Source organism: Sminthopsis crassicaudata, chromosome 3 (genome assembly GCF_048593235.1).
Source record: "Sminthopsis crassicaudata isolate SCR6 chromosome 3, ASM4859323v1, whole genome shotgun sequence".
NCBI classification, from domain to species: domain Eukaryota; kingdom Metazoa; phylum Chordata; class Mammalia; order Dasyuromorphia; family Dasyuridae; genus Sminthopsis; species Sminthopsis crassicaudata.
In genome coordinates, this window is record NC_133619.1 from 86,939,169 (window position 1) to 86,963,400 (window position 24,232).

At 36.4% G+C, this 24,232-nt stretch overlaps 1 protein-coding gene across 1 annotated transcript in view; it reads right to left on the reverse strand.

Moving 5' to 3' along the window:
- DNAJC15 (DnaJ heat shock protein family (Hsp40) member C15) overlaps positions 1 to 22,238 on the reverse strand; it is a 53,484-nt gene extending 31,246 nt beyond the window's left edge. The window contains exons 1-2 of the mRNA XM_074299172.1: positions 22,090 to 22,238; positions 5,783 to 5,834 (exon numbers count right to left, since the gene is read on the reverse strand). Coding sequence (XP_074155273.1) covers positions 5,783 to 5,834; positions 22,090 to 22,191 — 154 coding nt within the window. The 5' untranslated portion in view covers positions 22,192 to 22,238. The remainder of the gene's footprint in view (positions 1 to 5,782; positions 5,835 to 22,089) is intronic.
- Between the last annotated feature and the right edge of the window lie 1,994 nt (positions 22,239 to 24,232).

Below are 24,232 nucleotides of genomic sequence, written 5' to 3' on the forward strand. Positions count from 1 at the left end.
AGAGAGAATACCCAAAGCACAAGTAAAAGATAAAGTAGAGCTATTTTCTTTACTTTTGATCCAATTCTTGCACCTGAAATTTTAAAAACCTTTTTCTATAGCACAGCTCCATACTAATCACTGTATGTAATTACTCAGATTTATTTTCAGATCCATCGAGAACTAATCCCAGCCTCTAAAAGCCACCGTATTAGAAGCTTATAAGGACCAAAGTGGCCTAGTGAGAATTTTTTTAAAAAAGGCAAATTTGAATATAAATCATTTAGGTTCTCTTGATTATATATTCTAAATGAGCATAAAGGCAGTGAGATATTTAATCTCCTGAAATATTTAAATATCCTGTCACAACAAAAGCAAAATAAAAAGATTTTATTTTCCAATTTTCTGGCTAGATGTAAATGGACTTGATATAACCACATTAAAGTACAGTTTCATCTAAAATAGAAAAAGAGTAGAAAAGGCTACATGCATAAAACTTAAACAGAAAAAAGATTAAAACAAAGTTTAACATGCAAAATGCTCTCAGATGAATGTGAGCAGTTGTGCAATTTACAAAAAGAAGTCAATTTAAACAGGCAAAAACCTTAATTCTTTAAAATTGTGCTATCTTAAGTAGCAATTTCAGCAGTGAATGATTATTCCTCAAATCTTCAAAGAAATGAAAATAATAATATTGCTATATTAAGTATTTTTTCTTTGTATTTTTTTTTTTTGTATTTTTATTTCTTTGTATTTTTTCATTTTCAAAAAAAGGACTAATGACATCATGGGATGAACTGGATTTAAGCAAAACAGAGTTGCACAAAGTTGTCAGCTTCATTCTTTCTTCCTGAGTCATCAAAGGCCAGTGGCAGGACAAAAGTCAAAGATGTGATGAATGGCCTTGGCATCTTTAATGTCTGAGCAAGCTCTAAGCTCTCCACAGCGCTTGCTTTGGTCATCTTCAGGGCTGTTGAAACAAATTATTCTCAATGGCCCAGTTCCACATGCTTGGGGTAGACCTCCTTCTACCTCACCAAACCTGTCGGTTACCCTCAACCTGTGTCAGCCCAAGTATAACTGCTGGCAAGCTAGAGAGGAGAGCCCATAGACTCTCTTGGAGACACACAGGTGAGAGTTGGGTGAAAGGTGAACACCAAAGGTGGGGGAACAGCCCTGAAAGGGTTCAGCAAGCCCTCCCACCTAGTAACAGGAAGCTGCTGGAGTTTACTAATTAGAGGCATGCCAAGATAAAACCAGTGCCATGGGCTTAGATTGTCCTTGTGCAGGACCCATTTTCAAAGCACCACTAAGGCAGGCAGACTTACTAGTATGTTTCAATAGTCTGGCCAAGAAATGAGCATAGACCTAGGAAATCATGAAGAAAGAATAAGGGAAAGGAAACAAGACATTGTGGCAAGAATTTGAGGGAAAACATGGCTTAGTTTTGGCCGTGTTAAGTTTGAGATACTAGCAGGATTTCAAGGTTAGAGATTTACTGTAAACAGAGATGTGGTTGTGAAATTAGGAGAAGAGGTCAAGATTAAAGATCCAGATTTGGGGAGTCCCTATCCTTGTCAAGAGCTTGCCTAAAGAAAGTATGTAAAGAAAAAAGCCAAGGATAGAAGATGGCAGAGTAGAGGCAGGAACTTGGCCAATCTCTCCTCCCAACTGCCCCAAATTCCTTTACATAATGACTCTAAACAAATTTCAGAGCATCAGAACACCCAACAAGGTGGAGTAGAATGTTTTCTAGCTGAAGGCAACTTAGAAGCTCAGTAGAAAAAGCCCATGATACAGTGTGGGAGTCCGGCATCAGTCCTTGTGCAGTCCCCAGCCCAGCCTGACCTCTGAATCAGCAGCAGTACCAGCCCAGAGACACCAAAAAGGAGCTGCAAGGTCAGCAGAAAAGGTCTGGAGACTTCCAGGCCTCTCAGCCCGGAGACACTAGGGAGCACTGGGAAGGTCAATAAAGAGGGGTGTGGTGTGCAGTCCCAGGGCTGCCCCAGCCCAGGCCCCCAAACTACATCTCCCAGTACAGAGAGGTAGGCACAGAGAGGCAGGCACACACCTAACAGCTCCTGGACAGGAAAGAGGGCTTGTAGTCAAATTCCTAGAAGGATTTCTGAAAACAGCTGCATAAAACACCTAAAGCTTGCAACAATGCACCCTCTACCCAGGAAACCAAGTCTTACTTTAACAAATGGTAAAAGCTGAGTAATAGGTTAAGAAAAATGAGCAGAAAACAAAATAAAACAAAAGTTATTATGGCTACAAGGAAAATCAAAACGCACTCAGAAGATGGTAACATAGTCAAAGCTCCTACATCCAAAGCCTCCAAGAAAAATAAGAATTGGACTCAGGCCATGGAAAAGCTCAAAAGGACATGGAAAATCAAATAAGAGAGATAGAGGAAAAATTAGGGAAAGAATTGAGAGTGGTGCAAAAGATAACACAAAAGGTTAATGAGGAGCAAAATGCCTTAAAAAAGCAAAATTGGCCAATTGGGAAAAGAGATTCAAAAGTTCACTGAGGAAAATAATTCCTTAAAAAACAGAATTGAGCAAATGGAAGCTAATGACTATGAGAAATCAAAATACAATAAAGCAAAACCAAAAAAAGAAAAGTGAAAAAAATAGAAAAAATGAGAAATATCTCACTGGAAAAACAACTAACCTGGAAAATAGATCCAAGAAAGATAATTTAAAAATTATTGGTCTATCTGAAAGTCATGATTAAAAAAGAGCCTGAAGATCAGCTTTAAAGAAATTATCAAGCAAAACTTACCTGATATTCTAGAATCAGAGGATAAAATAGAAAGTAAAAGAATCTACCCATCACTTCCTGAAAAAGAACCCCAAATGCAAACTCCCAGAAATATTAAAATCAAATTCCAGAACTCCCAGGTCTAGAATAAAATATTGCAAGCATCCAGAAAGAAACAATTCAAGTATAGTAGAGCTACATTCAGGACAACACAAGATTTATCAGCTTTTAAATTAAAGAACCGGATGGCTTGGGTTACAATAGAGCTAGGATTACAACCAAGAATCACCTACCCAGAAAACTGAGTATAATCCTTCAGAGCAAAAAGGTAGTCATTCAATGAAATAACGGATTTTCAAGCATTCATGATGAAAAGACCGGAGCTAAATGGAAAATGTGACTTTCAAATACAGGAGTCTGGAGAAGCATATCCTGGTAATCAGGAAAGTGATAATCATAAGGGACTTAATAAAATTTATCTGTTTATATTCCTACATGGGAAGATGATACTTGTAACTCAGAATACTCTCATTATTATGGCAATTAGAAGGAATATATATATATATATATATATACACACACACATACACACACACACACACACACATACACAGAGGGCACAGATATAAGTTGAATATGAAAGGATAATATCTATTTTTAAAAATAATGAAATTAAAAAGTGAGAGAAGAATGGATTGGGAGAAAGAGAAAGAGAGAAGTAGAACGGCGCAAATTGTCTGCCATAAAAAAAAAAAAGACAAGAAAAAGCTTTTACAGTAGAGGGGGAGAGGGTGAGGGAAGGGTGAGTGAACCTTAAGTCTCATCAGAATTGGCTCCAATAGAAAATAACATACATACTCAATAGGATACATAGAAATCTATCTTACTCTGCAGAAAAATAGGAGAGAAATGGGATATGTGAACAGAGAGAGTGTGATTAAAAAAGAGGGCATATTAGGGAAGGGAGTATGTTCAGTAGCAAAACATTTTTGAGGATAGGGTGAAAAAAGAGAGAGAATGGGAAATACAATTAGGAATCGTAATTGTAAATAAAAAATTCCAAGCAAGTTTCTCTGATAAGGCCTCTTCTCAAAAATAGAAGGAATGGAATCAAATTTATAAAGAATAAGAGCCATGCCCCAATTGATAAATGATCAAAAGATATGATCTATGCCCAAGGGCTGCAAATTCATGCATATCCTTTGACCTCAAGTATAACACCACTACTAGGCATGAATACCAAAGAGGATGGGGGGAGGAAGGAGGAAAATGACCTACATATACAAAAATTATTCATAGCAGCTCTCTTTTCAGGACAAAAAATATTAGAAATTGAGGGGATGTCCATCAATGGGGGAATGGCTCAATAAACTGTGGTATGTGTTTGTGATGGAATATTACTGTTCTCTGGGATATGATAAACAGGATGCTCTCAAGAAGAAAAAAAAAAATCTGGAAAATCTACGCTGAAGGACTTATGAAAAATCCTATCCATACACAGAGAAGGAACTGAGTCTGAATAAAGATGAAAACATTCTCTATTACTCTTTAACTCTATTTTTAACTTAATTTTTCTTGAGAGTTTTTATTTTCATTACAGTAGGAGATATGTTTTCTTTCATAACTTGACTTTTATGAAAATGTTTTGCATAACTTCATACATGGTTTCTCAATTGTGGGTGGGGATAAGGGAGAGAACCTAGAATTCAAAAATCTTAATGTAAAATATAAAAAGTACTGTTTTTAATGTAATGGGAAAATATTTAATAAATAAAAATAAAGTAACAATAAAACAAACCAAAAGTAAACAAACAAAAAAAAAAGCCAAGGGCACTTTTGGGGAACACTAACACTGACAAAGCGAATAGCTAGGAGAACCTACAGAATGTAAAGTGGAGGGAAGAAGAAGTATTCTAGGGTAGGGAATAATCAACAGTCAAAAACTTTAGGGAATATCCAGGATGCTTCACTCTGACCCAAATTAGGCACTTAGCTGAAGCAAACAAAGTACATTATTAGGCAGTAAGGTTACAAAGCAAAAAATGAAAATCCTTATCTTCAGAGAGCTTATTTTCTCCAAGATGTAAGGCATGGGAAAAGCTCACTGTTTCTAGCAATTAGGAGGTCACTGGAAAATTCCCATCTTTAAGAAATTAAAAAAAGTTAAGTAGACACATTGTGATATATAACTTTTTAAAGCTCAGCAGTAAAAAAGAAGAAAAATATGGCATTTGCTGAATGAAACAGGAGAGCCAAGTAAAAGGCTGATGATGTTAAGTATTACAAAGACCTGTTTGTAAGCACATGGGAAAAAGGCAATTGAGACTGAATGATGCCAAGGAAGACAGGAGATCCATGTGATGGTGGGAATAACTGCTAGAGCAAAGTTCTGGAAGAAGTAGAAGAGAATCAGATCAAAAACTCTGGTAGAGGGCTCAGCTTTGGTAGTTAGTAGAGATATTCTTCTATAAGCAGAGGGAATTAGGAGAGAAAAGATGACAATATTGATAAGAACTGAGGATTTTAGAGTTAACCAAGAGTTTGAGACAGAATCTGAAATACAGTATTGGTATTTTGATCTCTGCCTCCACAAAGTCTCTCTTCCATGTGAGTTTCAGTTCCTTTATTGAGGAATCAGAACCTCAGGGCTCTGAGCTCTAAACTCCAGCCAGCCAATTTGGGAGTTGGAGTACAGTAGTCTGGGTTTTAGAATCTCTATATCACCTTTATACTCTGGGCTTGCCTGAAGCAAACATTGAGTTACATAAAACATGTCATTATGTAAAATAACACCCAAATCTAAAACAATTAACCTTTGATGAAGCTATTAAACCTGGAAAATAGTATATAGTTTCGTTACTTTCCTTCATAACAAAGTTTATGGGAACTGTCATCTCAAATAGGGATTACTAAAAGTGACCGTGAATATGAAGAGTTGAGTTCTAAGAGTTTTGATGAAATCGTTAAAATTATAGAATAATGAAAAGACATCCCTTCTGCAACTTTAAAGGAATAAAGAGTTTATTATTTCACTTACCTGCAAATGCAAAGGCTGCAACCCCAAGTCCCACTGCTATCAATGTCCTGGCCTGTCACAGAAAAATGAAGTCATTAGAAGAATGAAGTGGTCAAAAGGCAGATTCATTTAACAGCTGATATAATCACTTTATGTGCAATACTATTTTAAAGGCTTCCTTATAATGAGGGTATTAAGAGAACAAGCAAGCTTTTGCAAAGGGAAGAATGTCCCTGCAATGTCCATCATCACCCCTTCATTTATTTATTTATTAAGGTCTAATTTTGTAAATTAAGTTTTTCTAAATTGCTGTAATAAAATGTAACATATGTAATGAAAATGAACATATTGTTCTTGTTTCTCTATTCCATTGCCTAATCACTAGAATCACTTTAATTTTATCATTTATTAAATCTGATAAATCAAGATCTTCCCTATTGTTTCCCCAGTCTTTCATCCTGTCCCACACCTAGGATTAATTTGAGGAGAGCATCAGTTGACAAGTAAGGTGTATATGTGTATAAACACATATAAATGTTTATATACACACATACACAAACTCATATGTATGTGTATGTAATTATTCTAACTATGACATACAAAGTCTTTTCCAAGGAATTAGCAAAAGTTTTTGCATTTGGCTACAAGCTGTTTAAATCAATGAATCCAACTAGAATTTATTGTCCAATAAAAAAGCCTGCTTCATTTCAGCCCTAGATACTGATATGGTGTTGCCTGCTGTTGACATGTGAATGTGAGCTCCTTGGCAGTAGGACTTGTTTGGTTCTTTGAACACATGTACCCAGCACAGAGCTAAAACTTGTAAGCTATCCCCTAGTTTTCTCATTTCATAACATAATGAGGACAAGCAAACCTGCCTTAGAGAAATAACAACAACCTGGCATTTCTCAATTATGTACATCTCAAAACCATTATTTTGATAATCATTGCAGATATTATTTTTATAATTCTATATCATTTCAAAGAATTAAAATATGAGACAACTAGCTAGGTTCCCCAGACAGCATGATCCCTGGAGCTGCTGCTCTGACCCATTGCCCCAGGAAAGCCAGTATTGTGGACCAGTCCTGACTCAACTGGTCTATGCTACAGTCATCTGATTTAAGATGCTGAATTTCAGGGAATCAGAGTGAATCTTCATCTTTGCTCTCTTTCTGCTTCTTTTACATGTTGAACCAGAATTTAAAAGATGTCCTGAAATAAGAGACTGTTCTAAACTGCCAGGAACAAGTGGGAAAGGAAGTTCTTGGAAAGGGGACAGCTTCTCAGAACCAAATGCTAGGAGGTCTCTTTAATGAGATACATACTGATCGAGAATATATTAGTCTGGTAATCTATATAGGAAGAAACAAGTAGATGAAGAATGCACACTGCCTAGACTTTGATAGCAATTTGGATAGTCTGCACATCTTGGAGAGGCAGTGGATATGGATAATGAGTTGGGTCAAGATTTGAACAGAACAACCAGGACAGCATTAATCACATGGCACTTTCGGCTATCTGCAGTTATTCCCTAACACAAACAACCTTTTTTTTCAATGCTAATAAAATTCTCCTGAAGTTCAAGAAGGATGTGTTTGAATAGATATACAAATGGAGTTGTTAAATCTAACTTGTATAGTACTTAATAATAAGAAAAAATTATCTTGGTGAGATAACATTATTTGTTGAAAATAGTCTTTGTTGTAATGACAGCTTTCCAACACTATATAAGGATTATACCTAATAAATGCTTAAGTGAGCCAAAAGTGAATTTGTTTCCTATTGCTTTGATAAGAAACCTAAATAATTGCAAAATTGAGACATTCTGTGGGGTATATTCTTGATAGTCATAATTAAAAAAAAAAATCAGTCATCCCTATAATGGCTTTTCTAAAAAATGAAAAATGATTGACCCACTCTTATTTGAAAGCTTGTGTCCATTGATGGCCCGCCCACTAAGATCTCTTTTCTGGTCTAACAGAATCAACTTGCTAATTTTCAGAACTAACTTCATTTATTAATTCTGAGACCAATGAATGAACATGGTTCAGCTAACAAGCTCTATTCATTTGCCTACATATTTTAAAATGACTTTACTTTACTCAAATTGACTCCCCTGTAATTCTCCACAAAAGAAAAAAATTCATGTTCACACACACACAGAATGTGTGACCTGTGCATAATGATATATATATATATATATATATATATATGTATGTATATATGTATACACACACATAAAATAATGACAGAACATTTTCACCAATGGCACAAATCATATTTTGGAGAAAATGCATGAATAAGGAATATGGATTGACTTATTTTGAAAAATCCCTCACTTTCTGTCATTAAAAAACCAATGGTATAAAGGGATTCCTTTTCAAATATTCTAAAAAGCCTTAAAAAAACAAACAAACAAACAAACAAACAAACAAGGAAAAAAATACAAAGGAAACCTAAAAGAGAGGGGAAATTATATAATTATAAACTTGGGAAAGAAAATAAAGAATGTTAAGATTTCTAAGCAAGTAGTTTATAAAGAATTGCTGGACCATACCTATTTTGAGCATTTAATTTAATTAAAACAAAACAATCCTAAACACATTTGGTTGTAAAACTCTCCCATGGCTCATTTGATATAAATGGTACAAACATTTAGAATCTCACCAATCTTTTCTCTTCTTTACCACTGCTTTAAAATAAATAAATCAACTTACTGCATAGCTTTATCACTATCTTTCACATTTACTTAATCTTAAATTTCATATCCATAGGCTGAGGATATATTTCTTTTATATATATATATATATATATATATATATATATATACCATCTTTATTTATCTATTGTCATTCATAAAAATGGACTTCGTTTAATATGCCTTTATTCATTTTTCAAAGTCACAAGAATCAGGACACATTAGTTTGCAAAGTCATCACTTTTATAAATTGTAAACATAATGTAAAAATTATAATTGCTTACCCTATTAAAATTGCAGAACTTCTGTGAATTTTTCATGCTGCTTTTAAGTCATCTTTGAAAGTGTATACTCAATAATTGAGACTTAGACTTAAATTTAGCCCATTTCCAATCCATTACTACTAGTATTAATATTACTACCATCTAGCATTTGTAAGGCATTTAAAGTTTGCAAAGTGCTTTATAAATACTACCTAATTTTATTCTCATGATAATCCTAGGAGGTAGGTGCTATAATTATCCTCACTTTACAAATGAATTAACTGAAGCAGAGGTAAAGTAACTTGTTTAGGGTCCAAGACCTATTTAAACTCAGATTTTTCTGTCTCCAGATTAAGTACTCTATCATCATCGAGCTATCAGCTAAATAAGTCTAGTTAGTCTAAAGCATTAGGATATGGAGTAGGAAATATTCAATGCCTAAAAGAAAATTAAAATGGTATTGGTAATTATGAAAATCATGAACTTTGGGCAGCTATAAGGCTTTAATTCCCCCTCTCCCCTCTGTTTCAATTGACTATGAGGCTGCCTTGGACAAGTTTTAGTTTTTGAGAGGTTTACTTTTACTATTTGGTATGTAAAGTTTGGGGTGAGGGGCAGAAATCCCAGACCATGTGAGATCTGAATAAATTCTATGATGCCATGGAATTTGATTAGAATGAAATTAGCACAATACAAACTACATTTCTATGATCCTATGAAAATATAGTCCACATGCATGTTTCTAATTGCTATATATAACTGATCTATTTATAATTATACAAATACCAAGTATGTCATAATCAAAATCAGAAATAAAATATCTATACTAAATACTACTTTTTAACGTTGGTTATTATAACTGCTCTATCATAAAATGTTACTGGGACGAGATAAAGAATGTATATGCAATTTTATCAGTATATTTATATTAAAGATATGGTACTGATAATCTGGATATTGATTATCAATATTCTCTAAATAAATCTACTGTTTGATGATTTATAATTTTATATTAGTAAAAAATGAAAAAATATATTATCATTTGTCTTTACTATGACAATAATTGGGATCTGAATTCCTAACTCCTTAAGCATCCCCTACTGTACTCTCTACCCTGAACAGATAAGAAAATAAATCCCCCTCCCCCCAATTTTTTGCAGAGGTGGGATAACTGTGGTAATGGAATAACGTACATACTGTCTCACTTGGTTGATGATGGGTTGGTGGTTAGTTTTGTTGCAATTTTTCTCCCTTATCTTTTTAATTTTGTTTCAAGGAATGATTGACTAGGTAGGAGAGGTGAGAGATACACTTAAGAAAAAATAATGTAAAAACAAAAGATGCCAATAAAAATTTTCAAAAACCAAATGGAAATTTCTTATCAATGATTGATTTCAAAGAATCAGAAGAATTACTAAAATCATTATTTTTCCATAGGGTTACATTTTACCTAGGCCTTTTTATATTTCTTTTTTATCACAAATATATTTTACAAAGACCAGAGGCAGACATTTTGATATTAGATTTGAAAACATGATTGACAATTTTGAACCTATTATGAGAGGAGGTGTCAAAAAAACAGTCTAACTGTAAATGAAGGGTGATAATGAAAGAACTTCTGTATCTTTTCCTTAAAAGGATCATCTACTCACCAACTCAATATTTGGTGACTATTAGGCATTCACCATAAAAACTATTGGGTGAAACAAAAAGGAAACAGACCCTGCTTTCAAGGAACTTATGATCTCATTCATGATACAGAACATATATTCAAACAGATTCTGGTATACTGATTTGGATATCCCTTCCAGTGATGTAAACAGAAACTCAACCATGGCTGCTCATTTTGCGAGATTCTTGTCCATGTTTTCTTATATGACTGCCATAGAAGGGCCACATCCATCTTGTTACAGGACTTCCTGACTTTGTCCAGATGTGGAGCACACTGTCCTCCATCATACCAAACTATTGCCATGTAACTAGCCCAACATCTTTTCCAATCTTTGTTTTTTACTCCTGTTCTTTTTTGAAGTTCCTCACTGGTTAGATACTGCAGCCTGTTCACACCCGTTATGCACTCTCTATTGCTCTCTGTGCTCTACTTATTTTTATGTTTTTGGAGATTTCATATCGCACATCTCATTGTCATACACTGATAGAATACTGGTATTAAATGAAAAGCTGTATTTCTTTCCATGAGAAGTCTGGTATCATTAAAATAGCTCTATAATTTCCCAAAGCCAGTCTAGCTTGGTCTCCTCCCACTCAATTTTGGGCTCAATTTGTTGCCATTTGTACTGTCCCTAATATAAATACTGATGAAAATAGATGATCCATGTAAGTACATATCCTAATGTTGTCAACAGACACTCTTGAATGAATAGTCAAACCAAACTATTTTTGAATAGTAATCTATAAAAGATTTATAATCACATTATAAAAAGTTAAATGAACAGACAGGAAAAAATAAATATTCCTGATTTGGGGGGGTCATTCCTAAATCAGCTGTGTGCACACAGACATTATTGATTTGTTACAGCAAAAATTAGAATGAAAAAAAGCTAGAGTAAGGAATAATGAATGAAATATAGCATACAATCAAAAATGTAATCCTGAACTTATATTTAAACATTTTCAAGTGGAACATGGAAAATGGGTAACAGAAATTCTATCAATTAAAATAATTTTACATAGACTTATATAAATAAGTCTATACATAAACTTATATAAATCAATTTGCCCCAAAAGTCCAAATGAACCCAAAACTTGGGTAAAAACTTTGTCAAGTAGAGATGGCAAAAGCAATACTAATTTGGAATCTGAACTCATTTGCAAATTCTTAGGAAGTAGTATCAATATCATTGTGTAAAACAGAGAAAGAAAATGGAGAGTAAAGTAATTTAAAGAAAGCTTAATAAGATATCCAATTAAGCAAAATCATCCACAAAGTCAGTGCTTAATAAATGGTTTTTTTTCCTTCCTCCCTCCCTCCTTTCTTTCTGCCTCCCCCAAACAGAATATACATTCAGAGAAAATACTTCATTGTTCTCCAAACCTCATAAACTTAGTGAGTACAATCTAATACAATTCAAACAGTCCCTAAGTGTAAAGGAATGGTCCAAATAAATTAGGTTTAATGATATGGAAACTGAGGCTCAAAAAGAGAAATAGCTGAATTAGAATTTAAAATCCAGATCTAAAATCCACTGCTACTTCCACAAAATGGAGCTACCTATTTCAAATGTCCATTGCCTCATAGTGTAGAGATGGTATAACTGTCCTATAGCATAATCTGGGAGCCTTGACTACTGAATTCACAATAGTTATCATCAGTATTCTCAATGTAGATAAACAGTATCAACATCATACATCCTCATACTAGAAAAGGTATGAAACCATCTGAGTTAAACCAGGATTAGTCTCCTTTGGCTACCTGACTTAATCACATCCAGACATCCCCAGGGGCCATATTGTCTGTTTTGTTTTGAATGGATAGAGGAGATGAGTAATATTCTGGAATCAGACATCCAATAACTCTCCCCAGAGAAGAAATATATTTGAAGGGAAAAGGGTATACACAGCATGCATCTTCTCATTTAAAAAAAAAAAAAGGAAAGGAAAAAGAAAAAAGAAAAGAAGAAAGGACCACAGCATTTGCTTAATGGCTGAGTAACAGAAAGTACAAAAAATACAAGGCCAAAATATGTCAGAGAGAAATATTTAACAGTTGGTCTTATCAATGGGGACAGCTCATAGATTTGATATTGTACTTGATTTACCCTATAAAATACATACCTGTCCTTATCACTTCAATCACTTTTCCTAACATAGCCCTCTTGCTTTTCACTCACTACCCTAAAATGACACTGCCTGGAGTTAAGAAATATATTCTGTCAACCTAAAATGCCCAATCTGTGTGAAAATAACTGAAGCTATGGCTGCTCAGTATTGTCTATTTTAGACTAAATGCCCTGTACTAATCTTTATAGCTAAATAATTCTATTTAATTGCTGACATCTATGATCCAAACAACTACTCACCAAAAAAGAACTTCAAAATTTAATAAATTAAAGGGAAAGAAAATAAATAATACTACCAATTATAAATTTGTCGAGGCTTACGCATGCTATTATTAACTATGTTCTTATTCTCAAAAATGTGCCATAAAAAACTGTAAAGTAAAAAATAACATGTAACAATCTCCAATTCATAATACCTAAGAAACAAGTTTACATCAAACTAATGGAAAAGAATAAGCCAGATGTCTCTCTCTCTTTTTTTTATTATCTTGCAGTGATTCAAATCTCATGGGTTAATCATTGGCAAACCATATTCTGCTGAAGTCAGTATTTTCATGCTGTCTTATTTAGTTCAATTTCTATGAACAAAGCTTTCTGAATTCAAACAACACAAAGTTGAGGGGAGAAAATGGGTAAGTATATTGTGTTGCTGAATCAGCAAATTCTGTCGTGGGTGGATGTTATAAATGTGTTTTGTTTTTTTTTTTTTAATTCATATTCAAGAGAAGGTGTCAGGTATGACAAAATGTCATTCACTGAGCAGAGGATTACAGATAACTTCCCCCAAATCTTCATACCTGTCACAAATTCCAAGATCTGCATTAGCCCTGGGTGAGGAACAACTCACCAAACACTGTTGCTGCTCCACTTTCAAAAACAAATAAACCAAATCTCCTCAAATTTTCATGAAAATCCTGCATTAACAGGAAAAGAAAGCATTAATTATCTGGGGTCTTTTACTAATGATCTGGGACCATGAATGAGTTTCATTTCCCTGTAGGCACTGATACTAGCTTCAAGATCATGTATGTCCCTGCAGTTTTTTTATCCTGGAACCTTCCTCAACACCTCTGAAATCCTTGCCTTGTAACATCTAGGCTCTTCTCAATCTGCCTTTTCTTGTATTTCTAACACTTAGCAAATGCCTGGAAAATACTAAGTCCTTAATAAACGTCTTGTGATTGTTTAAGGAATGGTTCCTTTTTCCACTGACCAGTTTCTCCTGAAGATTTTACTTTGTGGACCAATTTACACTGGCCTTCATTCTTCCTCCTACCCTTACTCTGAATTCTGGACTTTAAGACCATTCCATCCTTTCTCCCCATATCCTCCCTCACTTGTTATGTGACATCTTCCTCCATTAGAATGTATGCTCTTTGAGAGCAAGGAGTTTCTTTTTTTCTTTGTATTTGCATGCCCATACCTTAGCAGAATGCCAGGCCCATGGTAATCACCCTTTCCTTCCTTCTTCTAGGTAAAACTTAAGTTGCAAAGGTGCTGACTTGCATTGGTAAACAGTGTCTCCTTATCCAAAAGGTCCTTATTCAAAGTCCAATCTTTAGTCCTATCTTCTTTTAAGTCCACTTCACCTTGTAGGCAAGGGACCTCAAAATATTATCATTATTAATATTATCATATTAAAAAGAGCTGTGTTGGTCAGGTGTAACAAGAGCAAAGGATATCAGAGAGCACTCAGAAAACATAAGATTTGATACAGGACTAAAGAAATACCTCTAGAACAAAAAGTACATCTTCTGTTGAAGGTACATGGGAACAACATGGGCAGAAATCACATGGGATAAAAAGTGATGGAGGGATAATGATCTACATTGATGAAAGTGACAGCCAAATACATCACATCATCAATAACTAAAGTAATAGAGAAATTGGCATATTCTAACTTCCATGGTGAGATTAGTGAGTGAATAAAAGAGAATCTCTCAGGCTTACCTAAAATCAGTAGCATTTTATGCATAATTTCAAAAAATCTTAAATCCTCATTATGTACAGTGATTGCCTAAGAATAATCTTTTAAGTACTACTCTATATTTATTCAGTGTGCCACTGATGTCAACATGGTTTCTACTTCCTAATTAAAGCAAGAAGCTTTCACTGATGACATTAAACTAAAATATGAATAAATGTGAAAATAAGGGTTGGCAGAAAATAATACATATAATCGAAAAGTCTCTAACCTGTTATAAATTGATGAACACATTCAAAATGCTATGGTAAGAGCAAGAGCACTAGATAATATAAAGGTTGGCCAAAGAAAGCATCTTTTAATTTTCATAATCTTTGAGTAAAGGATCTTAAAGCATAAAGAATTTCAAAGGAGATTTGGTACAACCAAGCCATGACCTATAATTTCTTACAATATACCCAACAAATGTCATTCAGGCTCTGCTTAAAAATTTCCAATTAAGGGATAACCTCAAATTTCATTCCACTTTTTCCAAGAAATTCACAAAGACAGATCAGCTCATGAGCTAGGAAAGGGAGCTTGTAAAAGAATAGTTGTAGAGGGTTTTCTGAAGTCATTGGGTCGGTGGATTGTGTCAATCTCAAATGACAATAAAATATGTTAAGTGCCTTCAAAAAGTGATGCTTTTATCAAACTGTGTTCCTCTGAATTCTTGTAGTAATAAAAATAATAGTTATCTTTGCAACGACCTACTTCAATGCCACCATTCAAAGTACTTGGGGCATTTGTTTTGTTTTGTTTTGATTGGAAAATACACTCCAAGTTTTAATAAACAAATAAATTAACTTTCAGGACATTTTATGTTGAGAGCTACCAATCTTTAGTTAAGAAATTTGTTTAACATCAAAAAGTGAGACTAAGGAAATAAAGTGTAAGAAAAAACCCAATAAGCACACAAAAAGTTCTTTAATTTGGGCTCGATTGATATCTCTATGTTAAGATTCAAAGAAAAGGCTGGAGAAAAATGACTGCCATAAAGTTAGATAATGTTTGTGAATTTCAATGACCAAAGGGGCTATTCTTCACCAGGAGGGACAAGTTACAAATGAAAACTATTTAACAGGAAAGTTATTTTCTTCTCAGATAGGAATTTTATCACTAATTTCTCAATTATTTAGTAGTAGTCAATTCGAAAAGTACTTATAACACATTTAAACTATGTTCAAAGTTGGACACAGGGATCACCATTCAATTCCCATAATCCCACTGTAATTAAAATATGTATTATAACATTATAGGAAAGATGAATTTACACATGAGTTAGATTCCAAAATCAGAGCATGAAGCAAATAAATTTAAAATTGCTGTATAGAAAAATTACCTTTGAAAATCCCTTAAACTTTTCATAAATAACATTCTATAGCTAGAAAGCGGCTGAGTCTCTTTAAAGGAAGAAATGAGCAACAAATAGAAGTAAAATTTATTTTTTTATAACATTGAGGAAAGCCATTAAATAGGATAGAGTGCTAAGTACTTTTACTCAAACATAAGAAAAAGATAAAGACCAGCTGGCACAAAACCTGATGATTAAAGGAAAACATATTATTTGAAAAAGTTTCACATATAAATGCAACTATGTTAGAGGATGATATATGTGTGTGTGTGTGTGTGTGTGTGTGTGTTGTGTACACACATTTGTGCGATTGAGATAATGGGTAGGAGGGAGGAAATATCATCTAGGAAGTCAAGGAAGGCTTTGTATAAAGTGGTGCTTGAGCTGAGCTTCAGCAGAATGGAGAGATCCTAAGAGAAGAGGCAAGAACAAAATGCCTTCTAGCCACAGGAGCTCCCTGTAGTATGGCACAGAAAGGAGAGTATAAGAGGGCCAGACCAGCCAGACCAGAGGTGTCAAATTCCTTTTCTTGTTCTTATCCAATTATTTTTCAATCCTTTTCATGTGCCACTTTGGGGTTTTCTTGGCAAAAATACTAGAATGGTTTGCTATTTCCTTCTTTAGCTCATTTTATTTCAGAAAACTAAAGCAAGCAAGGTGAAGTGATGGACCCAGGAACACACAACTAATAAGTATTTGTGGGCAGATTTGAACTCAGGAAGATGTTTTCCTTACTCTAGACTTGGCACTCCATCCACTATGAGACTTCACTGTCCTGACAATCCACAAAACACCTGAATGACACGGAACCAAATGAAAATGTAATTGAAAAATGTATAATAAAAGAAATAAGAATACAATGAAATATAGCTGTTAATTCTGGGGGGAAAACAATGACCTGTTTTAGACATGTTAAATTTGAGGTATATATATATATATGGGATGTGCATGGACACAGCAATAGGGTAATTCAGGACTTGAAAGATCACTCTATAAGAGAGTAGAGAAAGAGAGCAAGGTATAGGACAGAATCGTGGGATACATGCACAATTTGAGAATTTGAGACAGATGAATATCTAGCAAAGAAAAAAAGGTTTCTTTTCTTGGAATTATGAAGTATTTAGCCTGAAGGATGCAAATTTAAAACTTTGTGGTTTATTATCTTGTATCATTCTTTTGCTGTCTGATATAAATATATGAATATCACTATCATTAATTCTGTCTTATATTTCTTTTGTATCCCCAATGGCACAAGGCTGGGCACAAAAACAGATTTAGTTAACATCTGTAAAATGCTCAGAAAACATTAGAGTACTATTTAAATACTGGCTATTATTATTGCTAATTATAATAAATACCTTTGATTATTTCTCTCGATCTGGAAAGATAATGTCTTACCCCATCCTCATAGTTATGAAGTGTGCAAAGAAGACCACTAGATGAAATTTAAAATACATAAATACATATATATATGTATATGGAAATATACATATAAACACATATACACACACACATATACCCACTGCTTTCTACAGCATTATTTCCCTGAGGCAACTGGAATTAAGTGCTTGCCCAGGGTCACAGAGCTAGGAAGTGTTAAATGTCTGAGGTCAAATTTGAACTCGGGTCCTTCTGACTTCAGAACTGGTGCTCTACCCACTGCGCCACCTAGCTGCCCCTCTACAACATTATTTCACAGTCTATAAATATGTAAAACAATTCTTGTAAATTTCTTTGGATCCTTAGGATCCATTCATGAATGAACCCTCTTAATTATAAAGCACATAATTAACCCTTACTATTTTTAAGTGATATTCATTTACTACTATGGTAATATCCCAATAGCAGTAGAAGTTAAATATTTCACAAAGTACTGTCAAGAGAGAGATTAATCTTCTATGTGAACATCAGTTTTTTAAAAAGATCCCCTTAATATATTCTCTTTACAGAATCAAACTACTATTCCATGAAAATAAAATGCCATGCTTACTCAAGAAACAAAGTAGGTATTTTTGCCTACATGTTACACTTTTTACTTCCTTAACTTCCTAATGAGTTTTAATTCATAACTCCTACAGGGAAGTTTAACTGAAAAAAGAAAGATTTAAAGAATTAAAGATTTTAAAGTTAAAAAAATCCATACTTTTTAAATAAATTGCAATTTTCCTATAATTATTATGACAAAACTATTTCTCAACAAGGCTTCCTAAACTAGTCTAAAAAGAAGTCCATAATTTTCTTTCTTAACCTTTTCTTCATCTTAGCCATATAATAGAAGTACCTTTAATATGGAGTCAAAAGAGCTAGAAAAAAGTTAGAAAAGTCACTTAATTGCTCTACACCCACAGAGAGCCAGCATGGGCTTCAACATCCTGGTGGCAGCACCAGATACTATGGTCATTATCAGGATCCACTTGCATAAGCAGTCTCCTCCCTTCAGGAGGTAGAGGATCTTTCTCCTAGTGCAACCAGAACACAGCTCACAGGAGGCCTGGTCCTGCCTCTTATTGCCTGAATGACCCCAGGCGGATCACTTAAGATCCTCATCATCACATGAGATGGGGGACAGGTATAAGGCAGATGGTGGCTGACTATACAGCGAGAGGTGACTGCCCAACATGCTCTAACATCAGCTTCCACTGCCACAGACCCACCGAATGGAATCCCCTTCTTCCTCTTTCCCTTATAGCAAGATCAAATTTTAGGTTAATTTCCCCTTTGTTAACTTTGATTTGCACTTTGTTTTCATTGGAAGGAAAGGGGGATGTATTATTGTGAGCTGAACATGAAAACTGTGCATAGAGTACCAAAAATGCAATGACTTTGGCTCACCATCCCTCTTGGGTTAGGTTCTCTCTACCCCAGCTGGATATGCCCCACGCTATGGGACATTCTGGACTAAATGACCTCTACAATCTTGCCATTTTCTCTAACTTTCTGTTGACTGTATGTCTACCTCATATGTTTGGGGGAAATCTGCCTCTTCCTCTTCTGTTTCCTAATAATTTGAGTTTATCTAGCATCTTACTTGCTGTGTTCTAAAGGGTATTTGCATATCTTGCCTCATCTCATCATCAAAATGCAAGGCTAGAGTGATGATAGATTAGTTTTCCTATCTATCTGTAATTAATGATCATATCCAGATTTATTGCTCCTTAAAGTTTACAACGGATTTTCCTTCCAACAACCCTGGAAGCAAGTACAGTAGTCTTACCCTTCTCACGTTTAAAAGAAGAAAAATGAGGTTCAGAGAAGTTTAGATTCACTTTCTCCATGACCAAAAAAGGGTGAAAGCACTGTGCTGGGTTCTGAGGAAAAAAAAGTGGTTTTCTAGACTAACTCTGGGGGAGGAGAGGAAAAGGCACTAAGAATGGAGGGAAGTAAATACAAAAGTAAAAGGATGAGGAGTAAAGATAGCACTCACAATGGGAGGAGTCAAGAAAGGCCTTCCAGAAGGGGTAGCAGTAATTTTTCAGACAAGAGGGCAGGGGAGATGGTCATGTAAAGGCATAAAAAGGAGATGGGAAAGAGCATATAGGAAGAACACAAGACCATCAGCTTGGAGCAGCAGAGTGTATGAGGGGCTTTAAAAGTGACAAGGAAGAATGTGTATTAGGGAGCCATTAACACTTGCTTTTTGAACAGGAGAGTGATAGACAGGGGCTTTGGACATGTCAGTAGCTGGCTGAAGGTATGATTACAGAGGGATGGGAGACTAATTAGGAGCCTATAGTCCAAGTGAGAGGTAATGGAGGCCTGAATTAGGGTGAGTGGAGAAAGGAGGAATGAATGTGCAAGGCAAAATTTAGCTCTAGGTCTCCTTTTAAAGTTTAGAATACATTCTAGGATACCAGCCTAATAGTACGTCATAGAACTTGAGATAAAATATGATGGTGCAGGTGAATGTCATTGAAAATTAATTACTGTAATTGGTTCTTAGCAAGTTAATTCCAAGATACTATATTTTATGGAGACAAAGAATACATTTCTGCTTATAAGGGAAAAAAAGGAGAGGAAGGTAAAAAATGGCTTTAGATATCTAGTCCAATGCCTCATTTAGCAGTTGAGGAAACTGTTCCAGAGAGTCTATGTAACCTACCTTAGCTGGCAAATCTTTCCAATCGGAAATCTTTCCCCTTACACTCTCACAGTTCCAGCCCTCGCGACCTCTCAACAGAACAATTATAATAGTCTCTTGATTCGTCTTCCTGCCTCCAGTCTATCTTTTCTTCAATTCATCCTCTGCAAAACTGCCAAAATAATATTTCTAATACAGGTATGGCTGCCTCAAAAACCTCAGTGACTTCTGGCTGCTTTTTGGAATATAAACTCCTTGCCCCGACATTTAAGGCCCTTCACAATCTGGCTATGACATACTTCTCCCCAATTTGTACACTATGTGCCTGCCAAATATTCACCAACATATCCTGACCTTCCACCATCTCTATTATAGAGCTGTCCCCTTGTCCGAGGCTGAAACGCCTCCTTCTTCACCTGTTGCAATTCATTTCCTAACAGAGCCAGCTCTCTCAGCATCCCTTCCTCCACAAGGCCTATCCTTTACTGTCCTTAGGGGAAAGTGATCTTAACCTCAAAATATTTTTCGGGATCTATCATTTGCCCTTGTCGTATTCTACTGATTAATTATTGGGACATATTGTACCCCTACTATGGGTCCAGACTCCTTGGTGGCCCTGGCTGTGTCATGAATGCATCATTTTAATTGGCAACGACTTTAAACAAGGATTAAGGGTTAGTGTCTGAGGTCAAGGGCCTAGAGCAGGGGTTCTCAAACTAAGGCCCCAGGGCCAGATGCGGCCCAATGAGGACCAGTTACAGCAAAGGGGCTGAGGGGCGGAGACAGTGTGAGCTTTTGATTTTACTATAGTCCGGCCTCCCACAGTGGGAGGGACAGTGAACCGGCCCCTATTTAAAAAGTTTGAGGACCACTGGGTTAGAATATAGGGGTAAGGATTTTTCCTTTTGTGTTTTTGACTGGGAACTTGGAGGTTACTTTCGTTCCATTTAACTATTATTGCTCATCTTCAATCCTTTGTCCTCCCAGAAGAGAAAGGAACTAATCAGGAAAGAGAATCACTGACCAAAACTGCTGAGATGGGGAGGAAAGATAAAGAGAACAAAAGGAAGATAAAGTAAAAAGGAAACAAGATAGAAAGGTAAAATGAAGGGGGAGGGGGAGTATGCATAGGGAGGGGGAGAAGAGTAAAGAGGGGAAGGAGGAAGAGGAATAAAGAGAAGGATAACAAGGTGAAAGGGGAAGAGGAATAAAGTGGGGAGAGAAGGGAATAAGGGGAAAGAAAAGTAAAGAAGGGTAATGAGGGGAAGAAGGAAAGGCTAATAAAAAGGAGAAAAAGGGTAATGGGGGAAAGAGGAAGAGGAACAAAGAAGGGAGAAGGGTAATAAGGGGAAAAGGAGGAAGAGAAATGAAAAAAAGAAGAATACTAAGGGGAAGGGGGAAGGGTAATGAAGAAAAAAAGGGGAGAGAAGCGTGGTGGGGCACAAAGATGGAAGAGTAGGGGCAGGAGCTGAGGAGAAATCGGAAGGAGGAGTAATAATACGAACTAGCATTCAGACCGCACCTGCTCTGTGCTAGGTGCTTTATGGCTGTTATTTCATTTGTTCCACACAATCGCTATTATTGTTCCCATTTTACAACTGAGGAAACTGAGGCAGACCGCAGTCACGTAAATAACCAGGGTGTCGCAAGTGGATTGGAAGAGAAGGCGACGGGGGAGGGGCGGGGGTAGAGCAGGGGGAAAGGCGCTGAGGACAGAAGGGGGGGTGTGGAGGGGCAGTGACAGGTAATCCACAGGGGACCAAAAAGCGAGGACCACAGATAGGGATGGGTGCGGGGAAGTAGGGAGTGGAGGAGAAAGAACCAAAGATGGGGAGGCCCAAAGATGGAGACAGGGGTAAGTCAGAGATGAGGGGATCAAACATAAATAAGGACGGAGGGATCTGGTTCTAAAGATGAAGTATCGAAGTTAGGGGGGCCCTCAACCGAAAGACGGGGGGATCCGGCCCCACAGACAGAGGGGGTTCACAGGGGAAGGGTCACTGGACAGCGAAGATGAAGGGATCGGGCAGGGGGAGGGGCCGCCGTGACGGGGCGGGGCCGCAGAAAGCGGGGCGGGGCCGTGTGCACCGACGACTCTCCGGGCCTGGCTCGGAGCGCTGGGCGCTGCCGATCCCGGGGCGCCGCGCCCTCGCCCTCGTCGGGACTCACCAGTCCCTGGTCGAAGTCGGACTCGGGCCGTTTGGCGGCGGGGGGCGCGTACTCGGCATAGCGCACGTTCTCGCTGGCCGGCCCGGCGCCCCGGGCCGCCATGACAATGCGGGGCGGGGCCGACGTCACGCTCCTGCCTGGTCGCACGGCGGCTACGAGGCGGCCACAGGGACACACTTCTCCGAAGCGCGTTTCAGATCTTTTTCAACTTCATCACTTTCCCCTAGGGTTAATTCGATTTTAAGGGCTCTAAGGACTGAGGACGGGGAGTGAAAGCACTGAATAGAAAAAATGGCTTAATTCCGGGATCCCTGAAATGGACTGAATGAGCGTGAACCGTGGGTGATCTTGGATCAGAGAGCTGTGTTAATTCCCAAGAATCCGCCAGGGCTCCGGGTCATCACGGGGTCAAGTTCAATGCCAAGGTGGGGGAAGGGAGGATTCTGGTCGGCCGTCTCTGAGGAGCCCCGCCCAAGCATCCTAGCCTGCTTTGTCATCCAAGGCTTCATTCAGCCTCTATTTTTTCACTTGTAAAATGGGTGTATTTTTACCAGAGATTTGCAGGCTAGGACGCTTGGGCGGGGCTCGTTAGACCAGGATTAATGGTAAAACACAAAATAAAAAAATTCTGATTAGAATAATAGAATAGAAAAAAACAAAAAACTGTCAAAAACGAATAAAAAATCAAAGGGGGAGGGGGACAAACTTGCAAATAGCCGAGGAAAAGATGGAAATCTATCAAAAAATGTGGTGATATGAAAACTTTACAATAAGTTCAATGATGTTCCATTAATGACAATAACTTCCACATTGGTTCAGAGGAGCAATAAAAGAATTAGTGACCATATCGAAAGAAAGAGAGGAGACAGAGAAATCAGTGGTTTCATGGAAAAAATCATAGCAGATACTCTGGATTTGGAGTCAGGAAAAAGGTGAAATCCAACTGCACTGTGTGACCCATTCACACTTACACTTACTCACTCTGCATCTTCCTGAAGTGTACAGTAAAGAATTTATGGCTTCTGGGGTCATTTCTTGCTCCAAATCTAGGAGCTTCTGAGGGTGATATGAGATTAAAGAAATGAGAATGATAGAGACACTCATACAAACAGAAAATTTGATGAAAAATAGAATATAATTGTAACCCCCCAAAATAAATAAAAAACCCCACAGAACCTGAAAAATTAAGGTGAAACATTGGGACTACAATGAAGTACAGCAAATATTGCAGACATTTAGAGAATTAAAAAGATTTTCAAAGAAAGGCAATCTAAGTAATGCAGGAACCCTCTTCACTTATGAGAAATCAAAGAAAAATTTGAAATGTGATATTCTAAAAAGCAGAGAAAGTCAATCCCCCCTCCCCCCGTAACATGTATGGCAAAAATTAGCTTATTCATCAATTAAAACACTTGAAAATTCTTCTAAATTGAATTATAATCATTCCTCTAAAAGTAGTAGTAGCAGGATATTGAGCATGAAAAAGATGAGATAATTTAAAACTAAACAATTCAAGTAGCAGTGAACAATGGAGAAAAAAAATGGATATTATCATGTCTAGTGCAAGGCGTGGCCATGACTTAGAGAGTTCAATTATTGGTTTTAAATGTCCTTAAAAATTATTTTCACAAAACTGAGTGGATGTCCATCAATTGGAGAATGGCTGAATAAATTATGGCATATGAATGTTATGGAATATTATTGTTCCACAAGAAACAACCAGCAGAATGATTCCAGAGAGGCTGGAGAGACTTACATGAACTGATGCTGAGTGAAATGAGCAGGACCAGGAGATCATTATACACTTCAACAACAATACTATGTGATAATCAATTCTGTTGAACACTGCTCTCTTCAACAATGAGATGATTCAAACCAATTCCAATTGTTCAGTGATGAAAAGAACCATCTACACCCAAAGAGAGAACTGTGGGAATGGTGTGAATATGGCATTCTTACTCTCTCTGTTATTGTTTGCTTGCATTTTTGTTTTCCTTCTCAGATTTTTTTTTTTCTTTCTAGATCCAATTTTTCTTATACAACAAGATGACTGTATAAATATATATATATATTGGATTCAACATGTAGTTTAACATATTTAACATGAATTGGACTACATGCCACTTAGGGGAGGGGGTTTGGG